Genomic DNA, 26,563 nt, shown 5'->3' with positions numbered 1-26,563 from the left:
AAAATTATTTGTTTACATACTAAAAGCCTATTTTAAACACTACTAAGGTTGGAGCTTTTGCTGGTGCCCCATATTCTGGCTTGATCAAGTTAAGCTCTTATTATTGCTGTTTTTAGGTTGTTTGTATTTTTTTCTTATAATTGACATTCAGGTACATGACAGATTAAAGGAAAGATCTCTGTTGCAATATGATCCTGTGACAATTCTGTAATATTGTGAAGGCATTTATTAAGGATTTTAGCTTTGTTCTATTCAGCTACTTGAATATTTTAAAAAGTAACGAGTTTCGATATATGTACCGCTATCATGAATGAGAATATTATTTGTGCCTGGTATCTCTATTGTATTAGCATCCAGTTTGTCTTTTGTTCATAATTTTCAAGTGGATGGGTCTGGAGTTTATGGCAAGTCCATTTTTGCTAATGCATTTTCTTAAAAAACCAGTGATTTACTTGTCTCTTGCTCCCTTGTAAAATTCCTTGTTTCATGAACTGGTGCCTCTAATTGTTGACAAATGTCTGCAATTCATTGTCTTCCTTTTAGTTTACTCAATTTCAGGAAACAAAAATATGTGCAATTACATGTTCAAATTGGTATTGGTTTCAACCGAAAAAGGGACCAAAAATCTTATTAAGCATACCTCAAGAGACTTTTGAATTTGTTCATGTGTCAGGATTTTCAGAATGTGCACTGTGGTATGCTAGTGTATATAACAAAAACACATGCACATATTATTTTTGACTGACTAACAAATAAAAGCACTTTCAATGTATTTCACGTAATCAGTACTTCAGAGACCTCACAAAACCACTATTAATTGTCAGAGACCCCATAGTTTTAATTTTGATACTGAAATATTATATTAGTAAATTAAAAAATAAAAATATGGGGAAAATATTTTTTTAAAACCTGAAATATTTGATTTCTTTTAACTATAGATCGTTATACCAGCATTAACCATGGGACAACTCAACCACAGCGAAAGAATGTTATAAGTTGTGTGACCGTGCCTGATTCCGATTCTGAAGGTTATTACAGCCCTCTACAAGCACTTCCTCATTTCACTTCTACTGTGATTGGGAAAGTAATCAAACCTGAACCACAGAAGGAAAAAACAAGGTAAAAATATTAACTAGTATTGTTGATCTGTTCTCAATGCTGATCTGTAATTCAGTATCCAGAATATTCTAAAAAATACTGTTTTAAAGAAATTGCAGACCCAGGTGAAAAACTATGTCCATTTTTTGTGAAAATTGAAGTAATTATACCATCTAGCAGGCAATAAGAATAGCTTCTACATTATGAATTGCTTCAGGAGAAAAAGTATTCATGGTTGTAACTGTAACCGAGGAAAGATTTTACATACTGAGGAAAATTAATTTTTGGCCACATAAGAGAGAAAAAGCATTTATGTCCAGCTGCCTTTATCAAGCTTATTTCTTGTCTCTTGTAATGGCAGTCTGTTGGTTTCAACCATTAGCTCTTTAAAAGTGCTTGTGAACATGGAAAGTGAAGATTCAGGTGCAGGCTCTGATTCATTAGCCGAGTTGTCTGCCCGAAAGAAAGGAAAATATGCAATGTTGTAAGTTTTTAAGCAACCCCATGTGAGTAAGGACCTGATTTTTTGTTAATGCAAATGTTTTCAATATGTTTTTAGGGTTAATAGTGGAAAACAACAAATTCTCAAGCTTTTAATGAACTTAAAATTATAATACTCAAAATCATTATCTTTCCCATCTTGCGTGCTTTTGCTTGTAATGTGTGGACATTCTTGTTTGGAAATAAGGGCTTACACAATGCGTCTTACTCTTATTGAGTATGTAGTTTCCAAGATAAGCAGTGTAATTATGTGCAAGTTTGTATAAATGCCTCTGCTTCATTCCATGGCATTACATAAAATTATTAAATAGTAGGAGAAACTTTCAGGAAACAAAAATATGTGGAATTACGTGTTCAAATTGGTATTAGTTTCAACTAAAAAAGGGATCAAAAATCTTATTAAGCATTCTTCAAGAGACTTTTGAATGTGTTCATGTGTCAGACTAAGATTTTCAGAATGTGTACTATGGTATGCTTATGTATATAACAAAAACACATGCACATATTATTTTTGACTGACTAACAAATAAAAGCACTTACAATGCATTTCACATAATCAGTACTTCAGGAAGACTGTTGATGAAAAAGCAGTGATAGACTGCAGCAAAAAACATAAAAACAGGAAACGTGCAATTTCTGGAGAAACTGTTTCTAAAACAATCAAGTTTATCAGCTTCCTCAAAAGAAGAAAGTCTTATTGTTTCTTAAAAAGGAACTACTAAGAGAGTTAAACATCATAAAATTCCATGTGTATAAAACAAACAATCCATATAGTCCAGCATCGTATGGCAGAGTTAGAGATATTTTAAATTTCAGGTTGAACATTGACTTAGATTTCTCAAGAAAAGTCATTTGTAGTCTTTGTGATACATTAAAAGCAGAGATTGATACACTTGTCAAAAAATTAGAAAAACTTGTTGAAGGACAAGAAAAGGCAAGCTTATTCAACATCTGAAAAGTAAAATGATGGGAAAGAAAACTTCATTTGAGGGAGAGACAATTATGACAGTGATGATGATTTGTATTCTCAAGATTAACAGAAGAAACTAGAAGAAAAAATTTATCTTCCTAAATAAAATAGAAATTTTGTATATGCAGTATCCGGCACTATTAAAATCACTTCCGTTCCAAACATATATGAGTTGATTAAGCAGTTGAATTTAATAGGTGGCTGGCTATTTGTGTATTGCAAATGGTGATATCAGTTCTAAAATTTTCAGATAAAACAAACTAACAGCTAATTAAGTAATTAATGCATAAAAATAACTGAAAATTAATGTTAAACTAAACTCTTTATACAGTTTTGAAATTCATTTGTAATTTTTTTATAAAACTATTTTTATAATGTTTTTCATGAATGAAAATTAATGCTAAAACTAAACTCTTTAAGCAATTTTAAAATTCATTTGTAAATATTTTTATGTTCTTTATGAAATTTTAATGATTATTCTGTGTTTGTTTCACGTCCTTCAACAATAGTATTTCAGTTGTATTCTCAGTTTTGTAAAACTGATGATAGCTTTTCTGACCAGCATACCAGCATTTTTGACTTCAAGGTCTTTTTTTTTTTTTTTTTTTTTTTAAGAATTTTGAAGTGCTTGATTGATGTTGGCATATCATCCCTTTTTTCTGTTTCACTTTCACTGTCAGTTTCTGAAGTCTTTTTAAGACTTTCATAAGTCCGTTTTTGTACTCATTATTTCAATATTTTTACAAACTAATGCATATTATAAAAATGAATCTTCATAAATTCTTTTACTGATGTCCCAAACTTGAGCTAATGCTTGTAATTTCTCTTTCTTCTATGTAGCCGCAACTGATTTTAAGATATCATCACCCTGAACTGACATATAATATGCATGTGCTCTAGAAGAGACATTTCTTATCTCTGTAGAAGTGCTTGCATGTTCACAAAATTCAATTCTGCGTAATTTTCTTAACATCTTTTATGTAGTGACATTTGAACGCTTTTATATTTTTATCTGAAGGCTGAAAATTAGAGGCTGTATTTGCAAAAAAGCAGCACTAATGTTTTCAGAAAAATATCAGAAATGCGTGTGTTGCACAGTTAATCTAATTTACAGTTAATCTCTTAGTAAATTTTTTTCAGTTCGCTTTTTCATGCAAAAGAAAATTTGTAGTAATACTACTTGTCATCACTGTTGTCAAATCGTGTGATTTTTCGTGAATTTGTGACAAACTTGTGCCACTAATATTTTAATATGTGATTTTGTGAAATTTCTGCGACCTCCATCATTTCCTAATGCTACTTCTTCAACTTCAAAGATTTTTTAATATATCATAAAATGCTTATATGTTAAATAATGCATCAATTAAAAATAAATTTAAAAAAAGTTTATTTAGGCTTAAATAGAAGTTGGCATCTGGCAATCCTGTTTGTTAGTGGGCTTTCCTTTTCAAGGCTGAAAAGCCTAACACTGTTAGGGGGAAAGAAAGAAAAAAAACTGCTTCAATGACCTCCACCCTCTGTCCCCCCCTGCATTTTATTTTTCAGTCATCCCCCCCTCTCAGTTCTATGGTGATAACGAATTGAACAAAAGAGCTTGCAGCTTGCGTGCTGTACATTGGGTACCCAAACAGAGAAAGAAAGTAAATTCATTCTCCTGATTATAATATATCCAAGAACTAAGCAGTGGAAATGACCTAAAAATCAAAGCAACAAAAATGTAACAGTGAAAGAACAATGGAGGTTAAATATTCAGAATCTGAAGTAAGCCCAACAGAAAACTCGCTGAAAAACATTCCTCAATAAAAATGTTCACAATCAAGCAAAAAAACAATGAATTAAAAAAATTAACTGCCACTCAAAAAAATTAGTACAAAAGCGCTAACAATCTAGACATGAGGAATCCCTTAAGAATGTATATGCACAAACTAATTTAAAAATGGAAACCTAAATTAAATGAGAATTAATTAAAATGAATTAAAAATCAACACAAATTCGTGATGATGTCAGAGGTCATGTGAGCATTTGTAACTATGACGTCACAAAAATCACGTGGTCTCTGACTGATATAAAAGAAGTTTTTCATTGTGATGACAATGCTTCTCAATCATCAATCAATCAGTCAATTAATGAATGGTGAAATCTGTAGTATGATTCTAGACCCAGAAACTACTGCTACCGATAGTGAAAAAAATGACAGAGAAGTTACTAAACAAGAAAATTTCGATTGATAAGTTAGTCGGAATTCTTGAAATAGCAATTACAGGACTTCAACAATGTAACTGAATAAGAGATTATGTCTGTCTACAAAATTAAAGAGAAAGTATTAGCACTAAAAATGAAGCAACTTACATTGAAAGAAATATTTAATAAAGTAAACAAATAAGTTTTTTTTTTTTTTTTTTTTTTTAAATTTTGATACCCTTTAGATCATAAATACTTCATTATTTCATAAATCATGATTTCATATTTTTAATGTTATAATTTCTGCATGCCATCTTACAATATTTAAACTGATGTTCTAATATCTGGAAAAATCCCAAATCAGACGACTTCGGATTTCGAACTTTGTACTGTATAAATCTAATATATATCCTAAGTCACGCTTTTGAATTTCGCCAATCGGCCCAGTAGAACGGAAGATATAGAACTACCGCCCTTTTTTTTGGGTGCAGTGTATTTGTTTTAAAATATGTTTTAAAAATTGCATTGTCTAAGTTTGCTTCTTCATTGTGTGAATGTTTCAGTATTTTCTGCATATGTTAACTTTGTTTCAACCTTAATGTTAACTTTGGTTCAGAATAATGTTATTTTTTTTTTAAACTTCTGTGAGGAATATAATTTAAAGTTTTAGAAATATTTTCTCTTTATTTACTTTTAAATGATTATGTGTAATTTGCTAATCTCTTTAATAGTACCCAAGCAACTTCTCAAAAGAAAAGACTTCTGGCAAAAGTCCAATCCCAAACTGACTCTGAGGAACAAACACAGTATACTAGACGTAATTCTCTGATAGTACCAACAAAACAAGAAATAATAGCTGAAGATGAATATAATGAACAGCCTCATTCCTCAACAAATAATTATCCAGAGAGCAGTCATGTGCAAACAAGTGCATCTCCTGGGCAACTAATTTCATTGCCAAGTCGTTATATAGCGGCCGGCACTGAGAAAGATACATACCAGTATTATTCAAAACAACAAGTGCAGAATCTAGAAGGCGAGAAACTTATTAAATGTAGCAGTTCCCCTCTTCGTAACAAAGAGGTAAGTTGTCTTGTTAAATATGCTTTAGAAAAGGAAATTTTTAAGGTGTTTAATATATATAAAAATAAGGTACTTTTCCGTTTTGCCGGCGCAAGCAATAAAGTCGCCAATAATGGTACAACCGATGCCAAACAGAATATTCTTGCTGGTAACCTTTTACGCCTCATTTTCAAAACAAGTCGCAGCTTTTTCTTATCAGACTGATTGTTTCTTTCAATACTGGCATATTACATAGAATTTTTATCAGATAGTTCAGTTTTGTGTCTAAGGCCATTTTTGGTAATTAAGTCAATTAAGATGCAATCACAGCGCTTACCCGAAAATATAGAAAAGTCAAGGGTTAAATTTATCCATTCTAATGAGAATGCATTAGTGAAGTAAAGCACTGCAGTTTTACATAATTTTTGAGTAAGCTATTCGTACACATTGAAATATTTCTTGCATTTAAACTTGCGTTCCAAATTAAGATTTAACATGAAATTAATGTAGATAATTACTGAGAGCATTAGATTTTTGTAGAGTAGTTTACGTGAGATGAGATCACTTGGGGTCACGTGATATGAACCGGCAAATTAGAATGTTGAACCATGAAAGCATAGTAAATTCTTAAATTAATGTCTTTTTACAAATTTATTGGCTTTTTATAAAGTTTTAAGCAATATTAAAATGTTTATGCCTTCAAAAAAAGAATTCTTAGAACTAAATTTTTTTAAATATTTTTTATGTGTATACTTTATGTTGTCGCCAATAAAATCTGCTTGGCGAGATTTGTGCTGGCGAAACGGAAAAGTACCAAAAATAATTAAATGTACTTATAAAAGAATTTATGAAGTACCTAAATTTTGTTGAAATTGCTGTCATTTGATTTCCAAATTCAATTTGAATTGGTGATGGTATTTCATAAAAGTATTATACACACACTCGTGTAAAATTAAAAGAATTTGCAAATTATGTCTTATTTTCATGAAAAGTATTGAACCCAAACTAAATTATGTCATAGAAGAATTATGCAAATTTTAAACACACAAACATAGACATGCATGCCTGCGGAGCTATAAGCACACGAATGGTTTTAGCCAGTTTATGTGCTCATACTCCTTGATAATATTTGCTGTTTCTCACAAGAGTTGGGTAAGTTTTATGAGTTAAAATACGTAGCCATGAGTGTATGGGTGATAGATTGACATGGTAGATCGGAGGCAGGCCAATCACAAGTGCAGGTTGTTACAGGCTCAATATAATGCCCATTATCATCTGCAATTTGTGGAAACAATTTCAAGACATATCAAAAAGACCTGGGCAAGGTTGACCTAAATCAGCAACAACTGAGGATCATTTAGTCATTGTGAAAATATGTAAATCAAAATTATAACTTAATTTAGAAATAGCCCCTTAATTACTTATTTTAATTTAGGTATTTTCCCTCTCAATTCTAGCAATTGCAGCTGTTTGTAACTTTTCTTTACTGCATCATTTCTAGATTAATCTGTATTAAATGACTTTTACATAATGCTTTGATGAAAATAGCTTGCATAAGCCTTCAACCAATAATCATTTTAGAGCTTTGTTAACTATATGATCAAAATGAAATTGAAATCAAAACTAACCCACTCTGAATTGAGATTTTGCCCTGAACACATCTTACTTTGCTACTGTTTCTGTTGTTGCTAAGACACTGACATGCTTACTGCAATAGTATCAAAAATGTAAACGTTACTTTTCGAATAGCATGGTTAGAGTGACAAAATATTTAACTAAAATAAGATTTATATTTAGAAGGTCTGGCATGACTGCAAGCTTTTATTATTTTGTGCTTGAAAATTAAGCTGCGTCATAATGTGTATGCATGCATGTGTATGTGAGAAAGGAGAGAAAGATAACAAATTACTAACTTACTTGGCTATAGCTCTTTTAATTCCTAATTTTAATTTAAATACAGCCCCCTTCAAAGCATCTATTCTGTGTCACTGACATGATTAGTCTTCTGCAGTATCAGCATTCCTGAAAGCCTTTGCTCAATCACTGTTCAGGATTCAAACAAAGAATTTCCGAATTATAAACATCACTGCAACCAACTATGCATCCTCTTTTGCTGCTTTCTCTGCATGAAAAAACCCACATCACTGTGCTTGGCTGTGTCCTATATTATTTCAAATGTAAGCACTGTACTTAGAAATTGTGGGCTGCTTATACCACTCCAGCATTGCATCAATTAAGAATATAAGCCAAGAAATTAACAATGTGATTGCAAAGATGTATCAAGATTCTTCAGGAATAAATTATGTGTTTAACATGGTGCATATTTCTGCAACTCCATATTCTGTCTATGCAACAGTTTGAAGCTAAGCTAACATGTACAATAATTTTATCGATCACACACAAATGAAACTGACAAACAAATGACCACACACAAATGAAAAAACAATTTGTATCTACAATAAATTGTATTGATCACACACAAATGAAACTATATATATCTAGCTTCATTAGAAACTAATTAATAAAGTTAAATAATTCTCTTGTGCTTAAATTTCTTGAATAATAGCTGGCCTATTCAGTAATTTTTAAATATTTGAGCATAAAACCTGGCTTAGGAGCATTGGAAGATTGTGGGAGGATGTGTCTCCAGATACTTTAAAACCTGATTGGCATAATATATGACCAGCTAGCCTATTTCATGGTGAGGATGATGATGATGATGATGATGATAGCCACAAATGTGAAGGTTTTGGGGTATTGCAAGCCAAAGGTTAAATTTTCCAATTAATGGATTTTTTAAAGAAATCTGGGGAAGCGGTAATAAATGAAGGTGATATAACAGAAGTTTTTCGTTGCAATGACAATGCCTCAATTAGCAATAAATTAACGGATGTCAAAATCTGTAGTATGGTTCTAGGTCCAAGAAATACCACTACCGATGGTGAAGAAAGTGATAGAGAAGTTACTGAAAATGAAAAAATTTTGATTGACAAATTAGTCAGAATTCTCAACACAGCAATTACAGAACTTGAACAATGCAACTTTGTAAACTGAAATGAAATTATGTCAGTCCACAGAATTAAAGAGAAATATTAGTGCAAAAAATGTACCGTAAACACCTAACATTGAAAGAAATGTTTAATAAAGTAAACAAATAAATATTAAGTTTTATTTTCTAAATTTTGATACCTTTTAGATCATAAATGCTTTACTATTTCATAAATTGCGATTTCACTTTTTTTTTTTTTTTTTAAATATAATTTGTACATGCCATCTTAACAAGATTTAAACTGATGATCTAATATCTTGAAAAATCCCAAGTCCAGAATCGGCAAAGTCCCTACGAGCCCAGATCTCGGACTTTGTACTGTATTAATCCCCTCTTTTTTTTTTACGAATGAGACGAAGAAACAGAAATTATATCCTTTTTTACAAATATTAAATCAGTTTATTGAGAATTAGTTGAGTTTACATAAAAACCAGGTGAAATTCCTATGATTGCGTTGTGGTATCATGCTTATCCATTTTATGTGCTAAGTCACATTATTTGGTGACAATGTATACATGCTAATAAAATAATTAGCTCTATCTAGTTGACAGAAAAGTCATGACAAATTTTTCCCATATTCTTTGAAGGTCCTTTATTTTATATAAAGATCATGTAATAGTATATTTACAGCTTTATCTGAATTAATGTTACATCTTGAAAGAAATTTTTAAGAGAGTGAAACAAGTTAAAAATCTGAAGCAGAATATCGGGCGAGTATGATATTGTGTGTGCTCTCATGTTATCAGGATGGAATGCAGTTCCTCTACAATTAAATTTATGAGCTCTTTAAGTTTCTGGAAGATGGTCTCACTGAAACTGTCCAGTTGGTGACAGCACATATTCGAATTGATATGTTTACTTGTTGGTATGAACTTCGAAACACGAACACATAGATGTTTGATCACCAACAAAAATTATTGGAGTATGAAAGAAAAAGTGTTGCTATGCATATCATACTCGTCTGATCTTATGCTCTCAGACTTTCACTTGTTTTGCTTGCTTCAAAATTTCTTTCACTGTATAACATTTAATTCACATAAGGCCACAAATCAACATTTTGTTTAGCTCTTCACCAATAAAGCTAGGTTCTTTTGTAAATGAGGAATTATTAAGCTCGTTAAAATAAAGTAAAAGTTATCAAACAAAACAGGCAATATGCTATTGACTGATATTATTGTTCTCTATATAAATCAAAAGTAAAGGTCCTTTGAAGAAGTAGAAAAAATGTATCATGCTTTTTCAGACAGCCCAATATAATGGTGCTGTTACAAATATCTCTTTCTCTCTCTCTTTTCTCTCTCTCTCTCTCTTTTCTCTCTCTCTCTCTCTAAAATTCTAAAATATTCTGGTTACTTGAGCTTTCTAGTTAGTTGAATGCCAGATAGTTAGGCTTTTACTTCGCATATGTATGTACACATATTTCTGAATTTGATCCTGATAACAGAAAAGTACTAAAATTTTTTACCTATTTACTAGATTTATTCAGATATTTATTAAAATGGCTATACTTGCAAAAAATTTACAAAGTTTCCCATGTGCAAAGTCATATGAAATAATTTCTCCTTGTGTTGTATTAGTGGCCAACAATTGATTTTTAAAAGATATGGCATCCTTTTGAATTCTGAGTTCCCTCGGAGACTGCTGGAAAGATGGCTATAAAATTCATCAGATATTACAGGATAATTTTATCAAATTTGTAACATGACAAGAAATCTAAGTCAAAAACCTATACATTTTGCATTTTTAATTTACATATGGGAAAATTAAAATGGAAGTTATTTTTTGTTTTTATTATTCATAACAGACTTTTATTTGAAACTTATTACAGTTTAAGTATAAAACATTGGAAGTAATATAACTACAAACAAAGTCTTGGGAAAGATATATTTCAGGGTCCCCTTAGCGAAAATTGGTGATTCCCTCCCACCGCTATTGTTAACATGCAACACCCTTCCTAATAAAATGGTGCCCAAAACATAATTAAAACATAAAAAAAGTATAATCTCAATAAACTACATTTGAACTTCTTGATGGCAATTATGCGGAGAACAAAGTGCAGCCATGGGACAAAACCCTCTGAAACGAAACGTCGCCACTGGCCCATGCTTATTCAGCAGTTAAGCGTACTCTTAAATTTATTAAAAATTTCATATAAAATCAGCATTTTAATATAACGATCTCAATTTTTGAAGTTACATACTTAATATACTAATTATTGATATGTTTTAATATAAAGAATATCACATATACTAATTATTGATATGTGTTAATATAAAGAATATCACATTAATAGAAATAAATGAAATGTGAAATATTAAAATTATAAGTACATAGCGTATTCGGAAACTAAGTACCATTTCATTCTAGCACCGTCGCAGCGCTATGGTAGTGTCCCGCGCATGCATGGTGCGTCCCGCGCATGCGCAGCAGTCTTTCTTGTTCGCTGACTTTTCAATTGTCACCATTTTGGTTGCTCTATGTTGTGTTTTCAGTTTGCTGTGCACATTTAAAATGTTTAAGACAATTAGTTCTCCTGCTGACTGTGAGATTCGTGCTGTGATTAAATTTTTGAACGTGAGGAATGTTAAACTGGCCGAAATTTATCGTCAATCGAAAGGTCAGGGAATTCGAAAATTGGCTAAAAACATTAGGGAATTGAAATATTTTTGTGAAAATGTAGAAAAGTCGGGAAATTTCATAAAGCAATCCCACAAAAAAGCGATTATTATGTCAATATTGGAAGCAATCACTTTCTTGGCAATTTATCGCGTTAGCGTCATTTGGCCGTGGACCGTATAAGAGAGTTCCATACATTCAGGCAGCTGGCGTAGAGCCAATTTTCGCAGCTCCAGTTAGATAACTTTTTAGAAAGGCAAAGCAAGTTTTTAGTAACTTCGAGAATCAAGAAATTCACTGCTTGTTTGAATGAGAGAAAATACTTTCCCATTCTCATATAAAACAAAATCGGTTTAATCCTAGTATATGGTACGCATGAATTTGGCAACATTGTGATGAGCAGTAAACCTGACATTTATGATGAGCAGTAAGTGAGTCATTTTTGTGTTGGCAACAATTTTCAAAATCATCCAAGGCCATACCGTAGACTAGGATTTTACCATAAAAATCTATAAAACCTCTTTTTTTTTTTTTTTTTTTTTTTTTTTTAATAAATGCCTTATTTGTCATTTTGCAGTAAAATAAAAAAAAATAGTAATCAGTCATGTAGATTAACCATTTAATATAATTGTATTCGCCAACATATTGTTGATTATTGTAATTTAGTTTTTAATCTTTAAAATTAACTTTATTTTAATGTTTGCAAAGTTTGTGCTGAGCATTTTTCTTTTGACTGTATGTTATGCAGTGTAGTTTATGTTGTGAATTTAGATTGAACTAAAGTTTTTTTTTTTTTTTTTTTCTTTTTTTAATTTATTTGATTCTACAAATGCATGTTTTCATTTGAGACCAACTTTCTGAATTTGGTTACACTTTTTCTTTAATTACTAAGAATTTTTTAAGGGGAACCTTTAATATAGTGCAGTTTGAATGTCATTCTCAAAACTTGCTTTATTTTTAAGCAGAAAAATGTGGGAGCATGCAGTACTCATGTAAATAGCAGAGGAACTACTTCTGGGCGTCATGGTCCAAGTGTAACATCTGCCCATCTATCACCTCTGCAACATGTTGGTCAACCTTTGTACCTGACAACTCAACCAGATTTATACAGGTATTTGTTTTTAAATGTTATAAATAATATTTTTGTGTTAAGTCTTATACCTGTAGTTATGAAATCTGTAATTACGAGAATTGCATTTGTAGTGGTCTTAAAAGTCTAAAATGGTTGCAAATTGCAAAAAATTGAAATTCTTAACCTAGTGCATCGGAGCTCTTTGCCGGTAGTGGTAAAGAATTCAACTCGCATATAACAGATCCAGGATCTAATTCCAAGGTCATTATCATCCTCAAGGGCATGTGAAACTCGTGTGCTACTGCTCTTCTTATTGGTGCTAATAGATGGAGATACGACCAGGCAATTACATACCAAGCAGCATCGAGCAAGATACCATGACGTGGTTGTGACAGTGGTGACCCAAAGAACTGCACACACTTCCTTCCCACAAATCACGCACATGCAGGTCTGATAGGCAATGTAACAGCCGATAAACTTGCCAAAAAGGGAAGTAGCAACATAAACGCTAAAGAAATCAATATTCCAGCACCTCCCTCTTACTTGAAAAAGGAGCTGCTTCAAAAAGCTACCCTAAAATGGCAACAGAAATGGGACATAAGTAATACCGGTAGACGTACATACGATTTCTTCCCAAAAATTAACCTTCAAAGACACGTGTCTGTCCCACAAATCACCGACTTTGTCATGGGTCACGGACCGTTTCCTGTTTATCTCCTTCGCTTTTTCATTTCCGAAACTGCAACCTGTGTCTGCGTAGCAGATGGCTCCCCAGACACTACGTCTATCAATGCCCTCTCACCAATGCCACTCACCTACATCAGTGCTTCAGCGATGCAGGCACTCACAGATGCTTTATTGCACAAAATCGTGTGACTGTGCATAAGATGTGTCAGATTATTGTCATGATTTCAGCCCTGGGACTGGACATCTGCCAAGTCATATAAGGCCCATATCACATGGCATTTGTTTCACACAAACAACTGTTTGGGACAATTTTTCTGCATGGTTTACTATTGAAAGAAAGACGCGCGACTTTTTCCTTCCTTTCCAAAATAATTGCAAGTTGTTCGTCTTCAACCAATCAGCTATCAGCTTCGAATGCTGTCAGCTTGTTTGTAATGGGGAGCCAGTTTCCTCTGTGTTATCCCCAAAGCGATCTATAGTGATTGGCTGTTGTGATAAAGCAGAAAAATTGTTCCAAACAGTTGTTCTTCCGAAACAAACCAACATGTGATAGCAGGCTATGACTTTCCCTCCCTCAGCTGTCTCTTTCCCATTTCACTACTTATTTATTTTTTTTTTTACATATTTTTTACTTATGTACTTTATATTGCACTATTTATTGTAATACTTTTATGTTCTCTGTTATATTTACATGCATTTCAATATGTTTCTTGCATCCTCTGTTCCCAAATCTGAAGCCATTGTATAGCCACCTAGCCCCTGTAAGGCCATGTTTCTCACCCAACTCCTTTAATTCTTCTATAAGCTCTGGATAGTGAAGGCCGAGGGGCATGCACTTGCTTACCTTCAGTAGACGCCAGGTGCCCCAGTTTTCCGGCACCTGCCCAATGGCCGAATTGCTTTCTTTTGTGTAGAAACTCTTAATTTTAATTGCAATTTTTTAAACTATATTTGATGTTTTAGGTTTTTTTGTTATTTTACAATTTTTAATGAAGATGGCTTTAGTTTTTATGTATTTTTTGCTTGCCATGAAGTGAGAACTGAATTGATTGAATGAGAAATATATCTCTAATGAAATTCAAGGAAGTAACTTTAAATAAAGTGCAGCAAAAGATGTGAGTCATTTAATAGACCATATAAGGAAATCATCTAGTGTTCAGATTAAATTTGTATTGTTTTGAGAAACAGCATTTTTTTAATTGCTATATTTTTTGAAATATTTAAATAGTCTACAGTAATATGCTTAATAAAGGTTTTTTTTATATTAAATATGTTTTAACTTATTTCCCTGAAAATTAAGCTGCATCTTATATTAATTGTTCTAAAAAGTACATTAGAACTTAAGAGATATTTTACTTTTTGAAACACAGCAGTCGACATTTATTCACATACAGAAATTTACATTATTCAGGTACTGTTATGTGGTTATAAAAAAGTTCCCAATATGAACTGCTAATGGCCTCTTCACTCAACCAGTTGAAATCAAATTTCAGTTATTGTTATTTGAAGATATGCACTCGAGATTGATTTAAAACAATAGAGCTTTGACTATTATGATTACAGTAAAAAAATATCAAAGTTTTCGAAAGCCAACACCCACTTTTCCTTGTGCAAATTGACCAGTGCACTGAAAAACCAACAACATTGGAACAGCATTGGAACGATACAGATATAACGGAAATTTCTGGTATTAAAACGGTATTAAAAATTTTTAAAGAGCATGGTAAAGAACCATTGGACTCGTCTTTTGATAAAGGACCATTGAACTCGTCTTTGAAGACGTCGCTTCCGAGTATGAAAACGTGCTTGATCACAAGTTCTTAGTATACAACAAATGTTGTTAAAGACTTTGTATTGATGCAAGATGTGCTCCTCCACAGGCGTTCGGCAAGTGCTGCAATTTCATGTTGGTGAGTCATCTCCCGTAATTTTGCAATTTCTTGGCCAACGCGATCTCCCAACCTGCCTTCGGTAAGTGGGATCTATCTGCAATCTAAGTCTTCACGTTGAATCTAGAAGATTTTTCAGAATTAAAAGAGGATATAAGGTATCAGGCTATGTTCTAATCATCAATTTTGACGAAATTTTCCAAAAAAATTCTGTTAATTTATTGTAAAGCGTATACATTAAGATTTCCAGAACTACTTTATATCTCCAGTCAGCGGAAGCAGAATTATGACTGTTCTTATTCTATGCTGTGAAATGGTCTGTTTAAGAATTGGAAGCTTATATCTAAAGGTAAAGAGACTACTCTAAATAACTTTAAAATGAGAAAAAGGCAATTTTGATGTTCAAAGTATGTTCAAAAGGCAATTTTGAACCTTTCTATTTTTTTATTAAATATTTGAGAACAAGATTAATTTTGCAATTTTCTTTACATACTTTTAAAAATTTTCTTTTCCTTCTGTTTATGTTTGCATTACATTAAACCTACATTTTAAAAATCGTAATTTTTTTCAACTTTTCTGTTACAAAACTTTAACTTAACACTGTATCTACCACTAGCGATTCAACAGCATATGCACATCCAACCAGCCACTCAGCCGCAGATTCTCGCTGCCATCACTTTTGCCACCACTATCACTTCCTGAATAACTGTCAGGACAGTCTGATAAATCATCTAAATAAAACTCACCAGGACCTTTTTTTTTTTTGCTCATTATGAACGGTAATTTTTTTAAAAACGATGTGAAAATGTGGAGTTTATGAAGCAACGCACTTAACGCAAGTGAGCAATATACCTCAATACTAATAATAAAAATGCAGATGATATAGCAAATGGCAATTGTTTATCGCCATGGCTATCGGTCAGTGGGCGTTGGAGATAAAAAAAACAATTAATTAATAGGCAATCGGTCGGTAAAGTGTTAAAATCTTTCTATAGTAATTTTAAGAAATTCTCCACAAATATTCTATAAAATATAGTGAATTAAATGGAGTAAAAGTTTAGGTTTACGTACACATCTAAATATTTTTCGGACAATTACGTAAATGAAAAGCGATTTAACAAATTATAGCTAATGCATGTACTGAAATTGGTATATTGAATAGAAGACATTTTACTTAGATTTTGGTCCATTTAATTCCTTAATAAATATAAGTGACAAATATAAAAGTAAAATATTGAGAAATATTTTTATGGCAACATTTCTAGTTATCCAGAAATTTAACACAGTTTTGTACAAAATATAAGAAAAATTAATACTTTGACAATATACTTATCACCTGTTTTTATCATTTTAAGTAGTATTCTGTGCTAAATAACACCAATATTAGATTTATTTGTACTATTTTCCAAAATTTGGTTGTCGAACATAGTCTTATACCGTAAAAAGTGAAGTTGTACATATTCCTCTTGCAGTGTTACATTTGTCATTATTGTCATGCGATTCATTGTTGTAAACAATCTCTTGTGTGCAATGCATTATCGTTTTCAAAGGTGGGCGGGCACATTGAAAACTTAAAATTCCAATAAGGGTTTTTTCCGCCTTTCCTCGACAGTTTTTATCATACATGTATCGTTCCAACACCACCTGTAGTTTTTTCCAATGCACTGATCAATTTGCACAGAAAAAAGTGTATATTGTCATTTGAAAACTTTTCCCTGTAATCGTAACTGTAAAAGCTGTATTGCTTTTAATCATCACAATCTCGAGTGACCTTGAAATAACAATATTGGAAATTTCTTTTTTGATTGGTTGAGCAGCTAGGCCACAAAGGGTTCTATTGGGGAATTTTTTATGATCCCTGTAGATTGTTGAGCACCCCTCTGGTCAAATTTCATTTCAGATCCTTGATCCAAAAACACTGCAGATTCATTAATAGCAGTCGTATTGTAGTAGAGTACATACCTTGAAATAACAACATTGGAAATTTCTTTTTTTTATTGGTTGAGCAGGTAGGTCACAAAGGATTCTATTGGGGAATTTTTTTATGATCACCCTGTAGATTGTTGAGCACCCCTCTGGTCAAATTTCATTTCAGATCCTTGATCCAAAAACACTGCAGATTCATTAATAGCAGTCGTATTGTAGTAAACAAGTATTGCAGTCGTATTGTAGTAGACAAGTAAAAAATAATTTGAATTTTGCCAGTCAGCTCAAAATGTGAGATATAGAAATGTTTCTTTCCCCCCTCCCACAGTGTACCTTACAAAACTGACAAAAAAATTGCAAGCACAAAACTTGGAAAATATTTTTTAAATTTCACATTACATTAGCCATTTGCTACATTAGTACATCTGTTACAATACATGACATATTGATTCTAAGTAGGAACATTAACTATATGTTATCTGTTGTTGGGCATAATTACTGCCAAATAACAGATAGTCGTTAACATATATGTCGAGTTTACGTTTCACTTCGTCATTCAGCAGATAAATCTTGACTGATAATCTTAAATGAGGCATACGATACAAACATCCTGAAAAGTCATGCTAGATCTCATTTTCTGGTAGGTGTTATTTTGGGGGGAATACAGTAATATGGTTTCCTCCTCTTTGTAACAAATTCTTAAGGAAAAAAGAAAACATTTGTGATATTAAGTTTTTCAGTGTAATTCAGTCATCATTAATAGGCTGCTATAAAATGTTTAAAATTTTCAAATACAATTATATGTGTGTCTAGTAACATTTTGCTCTCCCCTCCCCTTTAATTTGCTATAAACCAGGTCATTCTTTTAGTTACCTTTGGTGTCTGATAAATTTAGTAATTTTAATTTTTAGAACTATTTACGTGTTTGTAATGACCTTGCGGATTAATAAGGCACCATAAGGAAAACGACACCAACATTTATTAAAAATTAACTTTCAAAGAATAATGAAAAAAAAAATTAACATTTAAAGAATAAAGGCAAACTCGGAGCACTACCTCGCTCCTACAACATAATTAACCTACAACCTGCCTCCTCTGAGGCTAACATGCAACTGGCCTCTCTCACTTGCTGGGCTCTGCCAGGCAGCTGATTGGCTGGCTCACCGCTGCCAGATACATGACACCCCCCCGGTAAGATTGTGCTACGCCAAAGCGAAGCAGAATCTGAAAACTGAACCAGCAAATACAAACTTGAATTGTATACTCCACATACCAAATGAATTCAAAATATATGAACATGTATGCATGATGTAATAACATACTTTAAAATAAATGCAATAAACATTCATCTCACAACAGATGAACAGATGGCTTGATACAATATCGGAGTTCTGTAATAAAACATATATGCAATACTATTTCAAAACACACTATTATAATGCAATATTAAATGGAAACCAGTAATTGGATTTTCAAAACAGATGGAAAGTAGCTCTCGTACAATTCCGGAACAAAAGAAAGTAACTAATGCAAAGTTTTAAAACATATTAGTTCATACTTAGTTCACACCTATTTCATTCACCCACTAGTCTTGAAAGACCATCTGCACTTTTTAATTGTTCACCAGGGCAATGAGAAATATGAATATTATAGCGCTGAAGTGCCATTGCCCACCTCTGTAATTTGGTTGAATGCGGTGCCGACTTATACAAATATAATAATGGATTATGGTCTGTGATCAGCTCGATATTCGATCCAAACACCCAACACTCGAACTTTTTTAATGACCACACAACGGCATAAGCCTCGCGTTCAATAGTTGACCAGTTCTGCTGAGTTTTCGAAAGTTTTTGACTGGCAAAGCTGATAGGATGCAAACTGCCTTTGCTGTCTCGTTGTGACAAGCAAGCACTAACACCATATGAACTAGCATCACACTGTATGGTGTAAGGTTTTTCTGGTTCTGGAGTGTACAGTTTTGGTGCTTCACACAGTCGACGTTTCAGTTCTTTAAATGCTGATTCCTCAACATCAGTCCATGGAATTATCTCAGGAATTTTCTTTTTCGTAAGCTCCGTCAATGGGCGAGCTATTTCTGCATAATTCTTTATGTAATCACGATAATAGTTGAATAAGCCTAATGCACTCTTTAGAGCAGTCTTGGTTTTAGGACTTTTTATAATTTCACAATGGCTTGTAATTTTTCAGGATCAGGTTGATGTCTTCCAGCTCCTATTATATGTCCTAAATACTTTATCTCCGAACGTGCAAAAACACATTTCTTCACGTTCACCGTAAACCTGAGATCACTTAATGTAGTTAGCACAGCATCTAAATGTTTGAGATGCGAATTCCAATCTGGTGAAAAGATAGCAATATCATCAATATATGCTTTGCAAAAATCACTATGTTTTCTTAAGGCATCATTCATCACTCGCTGAAAAGTAGAAGCTGCATTTTTTAATCCAAAAGGCATCACTTTCCAACGATATTGGGAACGATGTGTCTTGAATGATGTTAAATCACGACTTTCTTCTTCTAAAGGTATTTCCCAGTAACCTTTCAAAACATCTAAACAGGTGATAACATTCGCGTGTCCAATTTTATTGATTAGATCAGTCACATTCTCCATTGGAAAATCAACAGGCTTGGTTACTTGATTCAACAACCTGAAATCAATACATAAACGCATACTTCCGTCTTTCTTGGCAACACATACCACTGGGTATGCTATTTCAGCTTCACTTGGCTCAATAAGCCCCAAGCTCTCCAATTCCTCGATCTGTTTATCTACTTCAGGTTTCAAAGATTCTGGGATCTTATAGATATATGGCTTTTTTCTTTCAGCTCCAGGTAACAACCGAATTCTATGTTCACCAACTCTGGCTGTTTGGATCTCCCCAGAAAATAACGCGATGTGCTTGAGTAAGAGCTCGTGTAATTCCTTTTGTTTGCTATCCTCTAAATGACTAATATCCACCTCGATGTTCCTTCTAGTTACTGCGCAATCTCCTTTATTTGGAGTGGTATGAATTTCCCCAAACTCAGAATCATCTTCAAATATCACTCCCACAGTTTGTGCTCGAACATAAAATTTTCTTATTTTGTTCACATGAACATGCCTCACACTCCCATCGGGTAATTTAACTTTGTAAGAATGAGGATTTACTCTTTCAACAATTTCACCTGGACCTGTCCACCTAGCATATAGCTTGTTGCTAGAGTCTGGTATAAGTAAATATACTAGATCACCATTTTTAAATTCTTTCAAACTTTTGCGACGGTTAAAATAATATGCATAAGCTTCTTGTTTTTCCGCGGCAGATAAAGAAGCGAGCTCAGATGCTTTCTCTAAATTTATCTTTAATTCTTGTAGATAATCAACTGCTGAATTACTCAGATTAAGAGGTAATGGTATTTCACCGGACCATGATGATTTTAACACAGCTAAGGGACCTCTAGCTTCACGACCGTACATAAGCATAAATGGAGATACACCGGTAGTGCAATTTGGAACTTCACGATACGCAAAAAGTAAATAAGGTATGTGCTTGTCCCAATTAACAGGATCTGTGCGAATTACATGATGTAACATTTGTTTAAATACCCGATTCCATTTTTCCACTGAGCCGTTTGATGCTGGGTAACCAGGTGTCGAAAAACGAGGATGAGTTCCTAACCTTTTTTCGAATTCTTGAGTTAATTGTGAGTTAAAATTAGTGCCTTGATCGCTACAAATTATTTCTGGAATACCGGTTCTCATAAAAATATCTAAAAGAGCCTCACAAGTAGCTTTAGCAGAAAGACTTTTTAAAGGTATGACTTCTGGCCATTTTGAATGATTATCTATCAAACACAAACAATATTTATGTTTCCTTCCTGAAGGAGGTGAAATTTCACCAATAATATCTATATTTACCGTATGAAAGGGATATGGCGCGCGAACAATAGGAGTAATCGGAATTTTATCCGATTGTCTTTCCGGACTTTTTAATTGACATCTTTCGCATGTTCTACAATAATTTTCTACATCTTTGGATATGTTCGGCCAATAAAATGAAAGCTTAATTTTTTCTTTAGTTTTCCTCATACCTAAATGATTTCCGAATATGGAATCATGAGCTAATTGAAGGACTTTATTTCGATAATTCTCGGGCAAAACTAACTGTTGTATGTTTTCCCCACAAATTTTTTCTTTATGAAATAATAATTCGTCCTGTAAAAAGAAATTATTCTTCCCTACTTCTGCGTCCTTAAAAGAATTTATTAACGTTTGGCAGTTTCTCTGATCGACCTTAAATTTACTCGATTCCGAATAACTGTTTAGTCTTTCATCATTCTGATTCACAACTGAGCTATAAAAAAGATTTACATTTGACAGTTCAACGGCGCCAACCTTAGGGTGTTTTTGTTTATGAGTTTCGGGTTTCATCTCGGGGAAGACTGTTGATTCATTCTCGTCTTCAAATATGCGATCCCATACATCTGGTGTAATTAAACATTGGACATTTAGCTTATCTGTCAACGCGAAAAGAGCTTCTACGCGCGGATATAGACAACTGTTTGGTTTTTTGTAATAAATGGGAATAGTTGCTAACGTTGCCTCTATGACGTCGCCAAATGCGGAACTTAAAATAATTTTACCCTTACTTTCTATTTTTAAATCAGGAATTAATGTAGTGTTCAAAATTGGTATTTCCGTACCTGAATCTTTTATAGCTTCTACTTGCTTCCCTGCAATGTAAATAGTAATCTTTTCCAAGGAATAAAAATTAAGTTTTCCGTCGGAACACTCGGAATTTTGCAAATGTTTAGAATTTACATTTGTAACAACCGCATTGTCCTTCGGTTTAGTTGAAGTGTTAACTTTCGGTTTGACCGGGATATTATCGTTCTGTTTATTGGACCTCTCAAATTTATTTCGCCTGTTCGGCAATCCTTAGCCAAATGTAAACTGCTACTACACACATAACATTCTCGCGGTTTAAAAGAATGTTTCTGTTCATTTACCACTAAATCTTTTCTTAGCGCTGGTGGAATATATTTAGAGTTTTTGTTGTATGAATCACGAAAATTAGCGCGTTTTTCACCTCTTATGTCATCAAAAGATTTACCTTTCGCGATGAAGTAAGTGCCGCATTCCTTCGCTAGTTCTTCTGGACGTAGCCAACTTTCACCTTGTCGAACTGCAACATGGCACGCTAAATCACTATCCAATGTTTGAAAAAGTTTGTCAGAAATTATTAAGTTAATTAAAGACTCAAAATCATTGACGTTTCTACTTTTACAATAATGGATCCAACATGATCTTAAACGAGAGGCGAACTGCAAATGAGTTTCCCCCGTCAACCTTTGAGCTTGGCGAAAATTTTCTAAACATATAATTGGCGATGGTTCATATTCCTTAAGAATTAAAGATTTAATTTTTTCATAATCTTTCAAATCATCATCTTTAATATATACTAGAATATTAGAAGATTTATCACCTATCAGTTTAAGTAAAATTTCAGACTTAAACTCATTTGGTACGTTCTTATGCTTAAAAGCCCTTTCTATGGAATCAAAAAATAAGTTCCATGCTTCACCCTTTTTAGGTACAGAAATCGATAATGCCCGTACAGCTTTCAAAAGCTTATCTAATGAAAGTGTATTTTCTACGTTGTTACTTTCGATTTGCATCAAACGCAGTTTCACAATTTCTTCTGACTTTTTCCTTTCTTCAACCGTAGTATTAAGAAATTCAATAACAAAATCTTTATCTTTCAAATATTCTTTAGAACTTAAAAGCTTATCTTTTAATTCTACAACTTTTAAACTAGAATCGGCTTCTTCACCTAGTTCCTTCAACACCGAAATCAAATCACTTTTAACTACTCCTTTAAACATATTTAGAAGAAATTTTCCTTAAAGTTACAACAAAAATGTCTCACCTTTTCTCCAAAATCCGGTCGTCTTCGTTAGCTCTGGTTCTCGAAAGAGAGCGTGCTGTAATGACCTTGCGGATTAATAAGGCACCATAAGGAAAACGACACCAACATTTATTAAAAATTAACTTTCAAAGAATAATGAAAAAAAAAAATTAACATTTAAAGAATAAAGGCAAACTCGGAGCACTACCTCGCTCCTACAACATAATTAACCTACAACCTGCCTCCTCTGAGGCTAACATGCAACTGGCCTCTCTCACTTGCTGGGCTCTGCCAGGCAGCTGATTGGCTGGCTCACCGCTGCCAGATACATGACAGTGTTCATAAAACTTTTGATGAATATGGTATCTTCCTTAACTCTTCTCATTCTGATCATAAGTGTAACTGTACAAAATATGCAGGTGTATCACATCTCTTCCTTTTCTAGTTCCCAGCCATACAAAATTTATTTTTCATTTCTTTTTTTTTTTTTTTTTTTTTTTTTCCCAGCCTCCAGCTGTTGCTTCTAATTAATTGATAGTTCTGAAGCAGTATCACATCTAGGGTGATAGAGTGTTTGAACTTGTTCTTTTTCCTCTACTTTACTGTGATCATGTTATTTTAGTATCCCACCTAAATAACCTGCTTTTTTTAGAAAAATATCCAATTCTTGAGTTTGCTTTTAGGATTTCATGTGGTGTATACAAAAAATTCTTTGAAATGAAGAACGGTTAGACACAAAATATTCGTTTTGCTTCATTTCTGTGTTTCCCTAGAAGATAAATTTCTAATCAGCTCATTCTACTATTTTCACACATTTGCTATTCTGAAGCATGCAAAATAATATCTTCTGCTTATTTGTTTGAAGCACTCATGTCTTCACTTGCAGATGCTGCTCACCATTCTCATTTCTTTTTCCATATATGTGTCAGTGCTTCACATGTTCAGCAGTAAGTATCCTCTCCCCTCCTTTCTTCATTTTTCTCGATTCTTTCAAATCTCCAAAAGCCCTTGCATATTGTGTCACAAACTGTGATTTGTGAAGTGAATTTTCAGCTATGCATATTGCGATTGCTGTACTAGATTACTACTTGTGTGGATGATTTCAGTGGACACGAGGCCAAAATGAAGATTTAACAGCAAATTTTTACAGGAACATGATTTTAGCAAGTTTGCACATATTTAAACCAAATTAGGGAAGAAAAAGTGGATAATCTGAAAAGAGCAGAGTTGAGAAAATTCAAAACACTGGCTGACTTATTTGCTTTTACTCTCTTTATGCTTACATTTCTCATTTTAGAAACTGGTGTGCAATAGGAATCATAATCTGGCACATATGGAATTTTAGCAATGCCAAATATCGAGACAAAAATTGCATAATGTCTCAGGTCACCTTTTTTATTATTATTATTATTATTATTATTATTATTATTTACTTTTTGTTTTGTTTTGTCAATGTATGGATTGAGATTTAAAAAAAAAAAAAAAAATGCATAGAACAACTATGCAAACTTGTTTTATAAGCAATACTTATTATTAAATAAATTGTTATTAGTTTAGTTATATATTTAAGTGTTTTTACTTTGAAATCATTATTACAATGCATGAAATCTTTTCAAATAAGATTGAATTTTCACTTGTTTTCTATCTTGCACTCTTCCCCCCTCCCCATCTGAAAACAAATAGCTATCTTTTGGAAAATTTATTTTTTGAAGGAATTACTTACTTTTTTCTAACTAGATATATGGGCATTCGCCACTCCGTGAGACTTAACCGCACTGTGAGTTTCCTCGCCCCTTAGAACCAGGCACAGAGGTTCAGCCCTTGCACCTTGGAGAGAAGTATACGACACCGATTGTTGACTATGATTTGCTACCTGCCAGTCACTCAGGCTGCCGTCGCAGAGGGACGTTACCCCTGCCAACCAATAAATGACCTTTCTGGAGCCTCCAGAACCACTATGTTCATGATTTGTATACCCCCTGTGGCTGATACTGTCTAGGTACATATCCTAGTCAGTAGCTTCACAGAGTCCTCTACGTTAACCCCTATCTCGTTACCTAAGCATAGATTCTGTTATAGGCTTACCTTCACATTCCGTTTGCACTGGTATTATTTGCTTAGTAACAATTACCTTTAGATCTCATAATGAGAAGATTATTTCCATGTTTTCCATTACAATAATGCTATATTTACCTGTTTAGTCAATAATATTTATACTTTGATGAATTATTTAAGTCACATGTTTCCATTTTATTTCATTATCAGCATTTGTATCAACTTTTGAAAATATTTTAAGTAAAAATATAAATTAAAAGTTTTAAATGCTGAGAATGCAAAACAACTTACGGGTCTTTCCAAATTTTATATAGACATTTGTTTTAAATTTATATTATTTTTTCCATTAAAATATCTTTGCGTAATATATTATTTGGTAGACATATACATGCACCTTTGTTACCAAGTTAGCTTTTCCCTAAGTTGGACATTGAACTGTCATTTGTATCCATGTGTTATCAGTATCAATTTCATTACATCTAACATAGCAAGTGTTAACGTATGGTGATAGGCAATTATAGTCCAAAAAGGATATCTCTCTCTATAGCATTTGATAGACGCAAAAGCGCTAAATTCATTGCCACGGTAGTGTAATCATTTTCATAATAATTAAGGACCTTAAGAAGTATGTCTTCATGTTAATTCCTATTGTATTTTTCATCAGTTAAATCTTGCAAGAATCATTTCATGTATTTTGCTAACTATATATAACTGGTTGAAAAGAATATTATCACCCATATGCAGAAATATATAAATTAATATAGCTAATTCAGAATTATTCAAGACTATATTGTTCTTCTAGTATGTAAAAATTTTTGTTAAAAATGTGTTAGATAAAGAAAAGGTTCTTTTTATATTTTGCTTATTCTTTTCCATGGAACTGATCATTTTCCATGTTTCTTCAAAATATTTACATTGGTCGTAAGCAGTATTTTAAATATATTGTGGTTCAAAATTTTGCAATTAACTTTCATGTTATTTTCTTATATTTTGCAAATATTAAATTTTTATTATAATTGTTAGATTTTTTCCATATTTAGTCTTCCTTTCATTAGAATTTATGTGAAAAAAAGAGCTTTTAAATAATCTTGCTCAAATCAAACAGAATTTTTAATTGTTTTTCAATTTCCAGACTAGAAAGGATTTGTTATATTTTTGGAATATGAAAAATAACCATTTTCATAAATAATATAATGTTATTGTCATCAGTCAGTGTTTCTAAATAGCACCATACAAAAGGACTTCCTCCCATTTTTTTTTTTTTTTTTTTTTTTAATATAAGCCTGACTGTAACCAAGTGGATGCGATAGTGGTAATTCCACCATTAAACACTGGTAATTCAACTTGAGTTCAAGTCTCATGTGTAACATATATATGAGCCAGTTTTATTTTTAAAAAAAGTCCTTCACAAAGGAAGTCCCCCCCAAAAAAATTCCTCCACACCTTTTCCCAATAGATAGCCACTGTATGTTTTGTCTTAATCATTTAACCTCTAGCCTAATATTTTTTTAATTTGAGATGTTAAGGAGCCCAGAGATTAGAAAGAAA

The 26,563-nt window shown here is 32.7% G+C and overlaps 1 protein-coding gene across 2 annotated transcripts in view; it reads left to right on the top strand.

Annotated features, from left to right (window-relative positions):
- LOC118204110 (homeodomain-interacting protein kinase 2-like) overlaps window positions 1-26,563 on the top strand; it is a 134,189-nt gene that overhangs the window by 95,513 nt on the left and 12,113 nt on the right. The window contains exons 21-24 of one of the 2 annotated variants that reach the window (XM_085820837.1): window positions 939-1,119; window positions 5,482-5,833; window positions 12,440-12,588; window positions 24,698-24,905. In XM_085820837.1, the coding sequence (XP_085676963.1) occupies window positions 939-1,119; window positions 5,482-5,833; window positions 12,440-12,588; window positions 24,698-24,758 (743 nt within the window). In that variant the 3' untranslated portion in view covers window positions 24,759-24,905. Of the gene's footprint in view, window positions 1-938; window positions 1,120-5,481; window positions 5,834-12,439; window positions 12,589-24,697; window positions 24,906-26,563 lie in introns of those variants that run through there. The other variant, XM_085820836.1, reaches the window with a different exon arrangement.

This window comes from Stegodyphus dumicola, chromosome 7 (assembly GCF_044657685.1).
Source record: "Stegodyphus dumicola isolate Sdum_Otavi_A_Nest chromosome 7, ASM4465768v1".
Classification (NCBI taxonomy): domain Eukaryota; kingdom Metazoa; phylum Arthropoda; class Arachnida; order Araneae; family Eresidae; genus Stegodyphus; species Stegodyphus dumicola.
The sequence above is the reverse complement of the archived record's forward strand: the minus strand, read 5'-3'. Positions and strand labels throughout refer to the sequence as shown.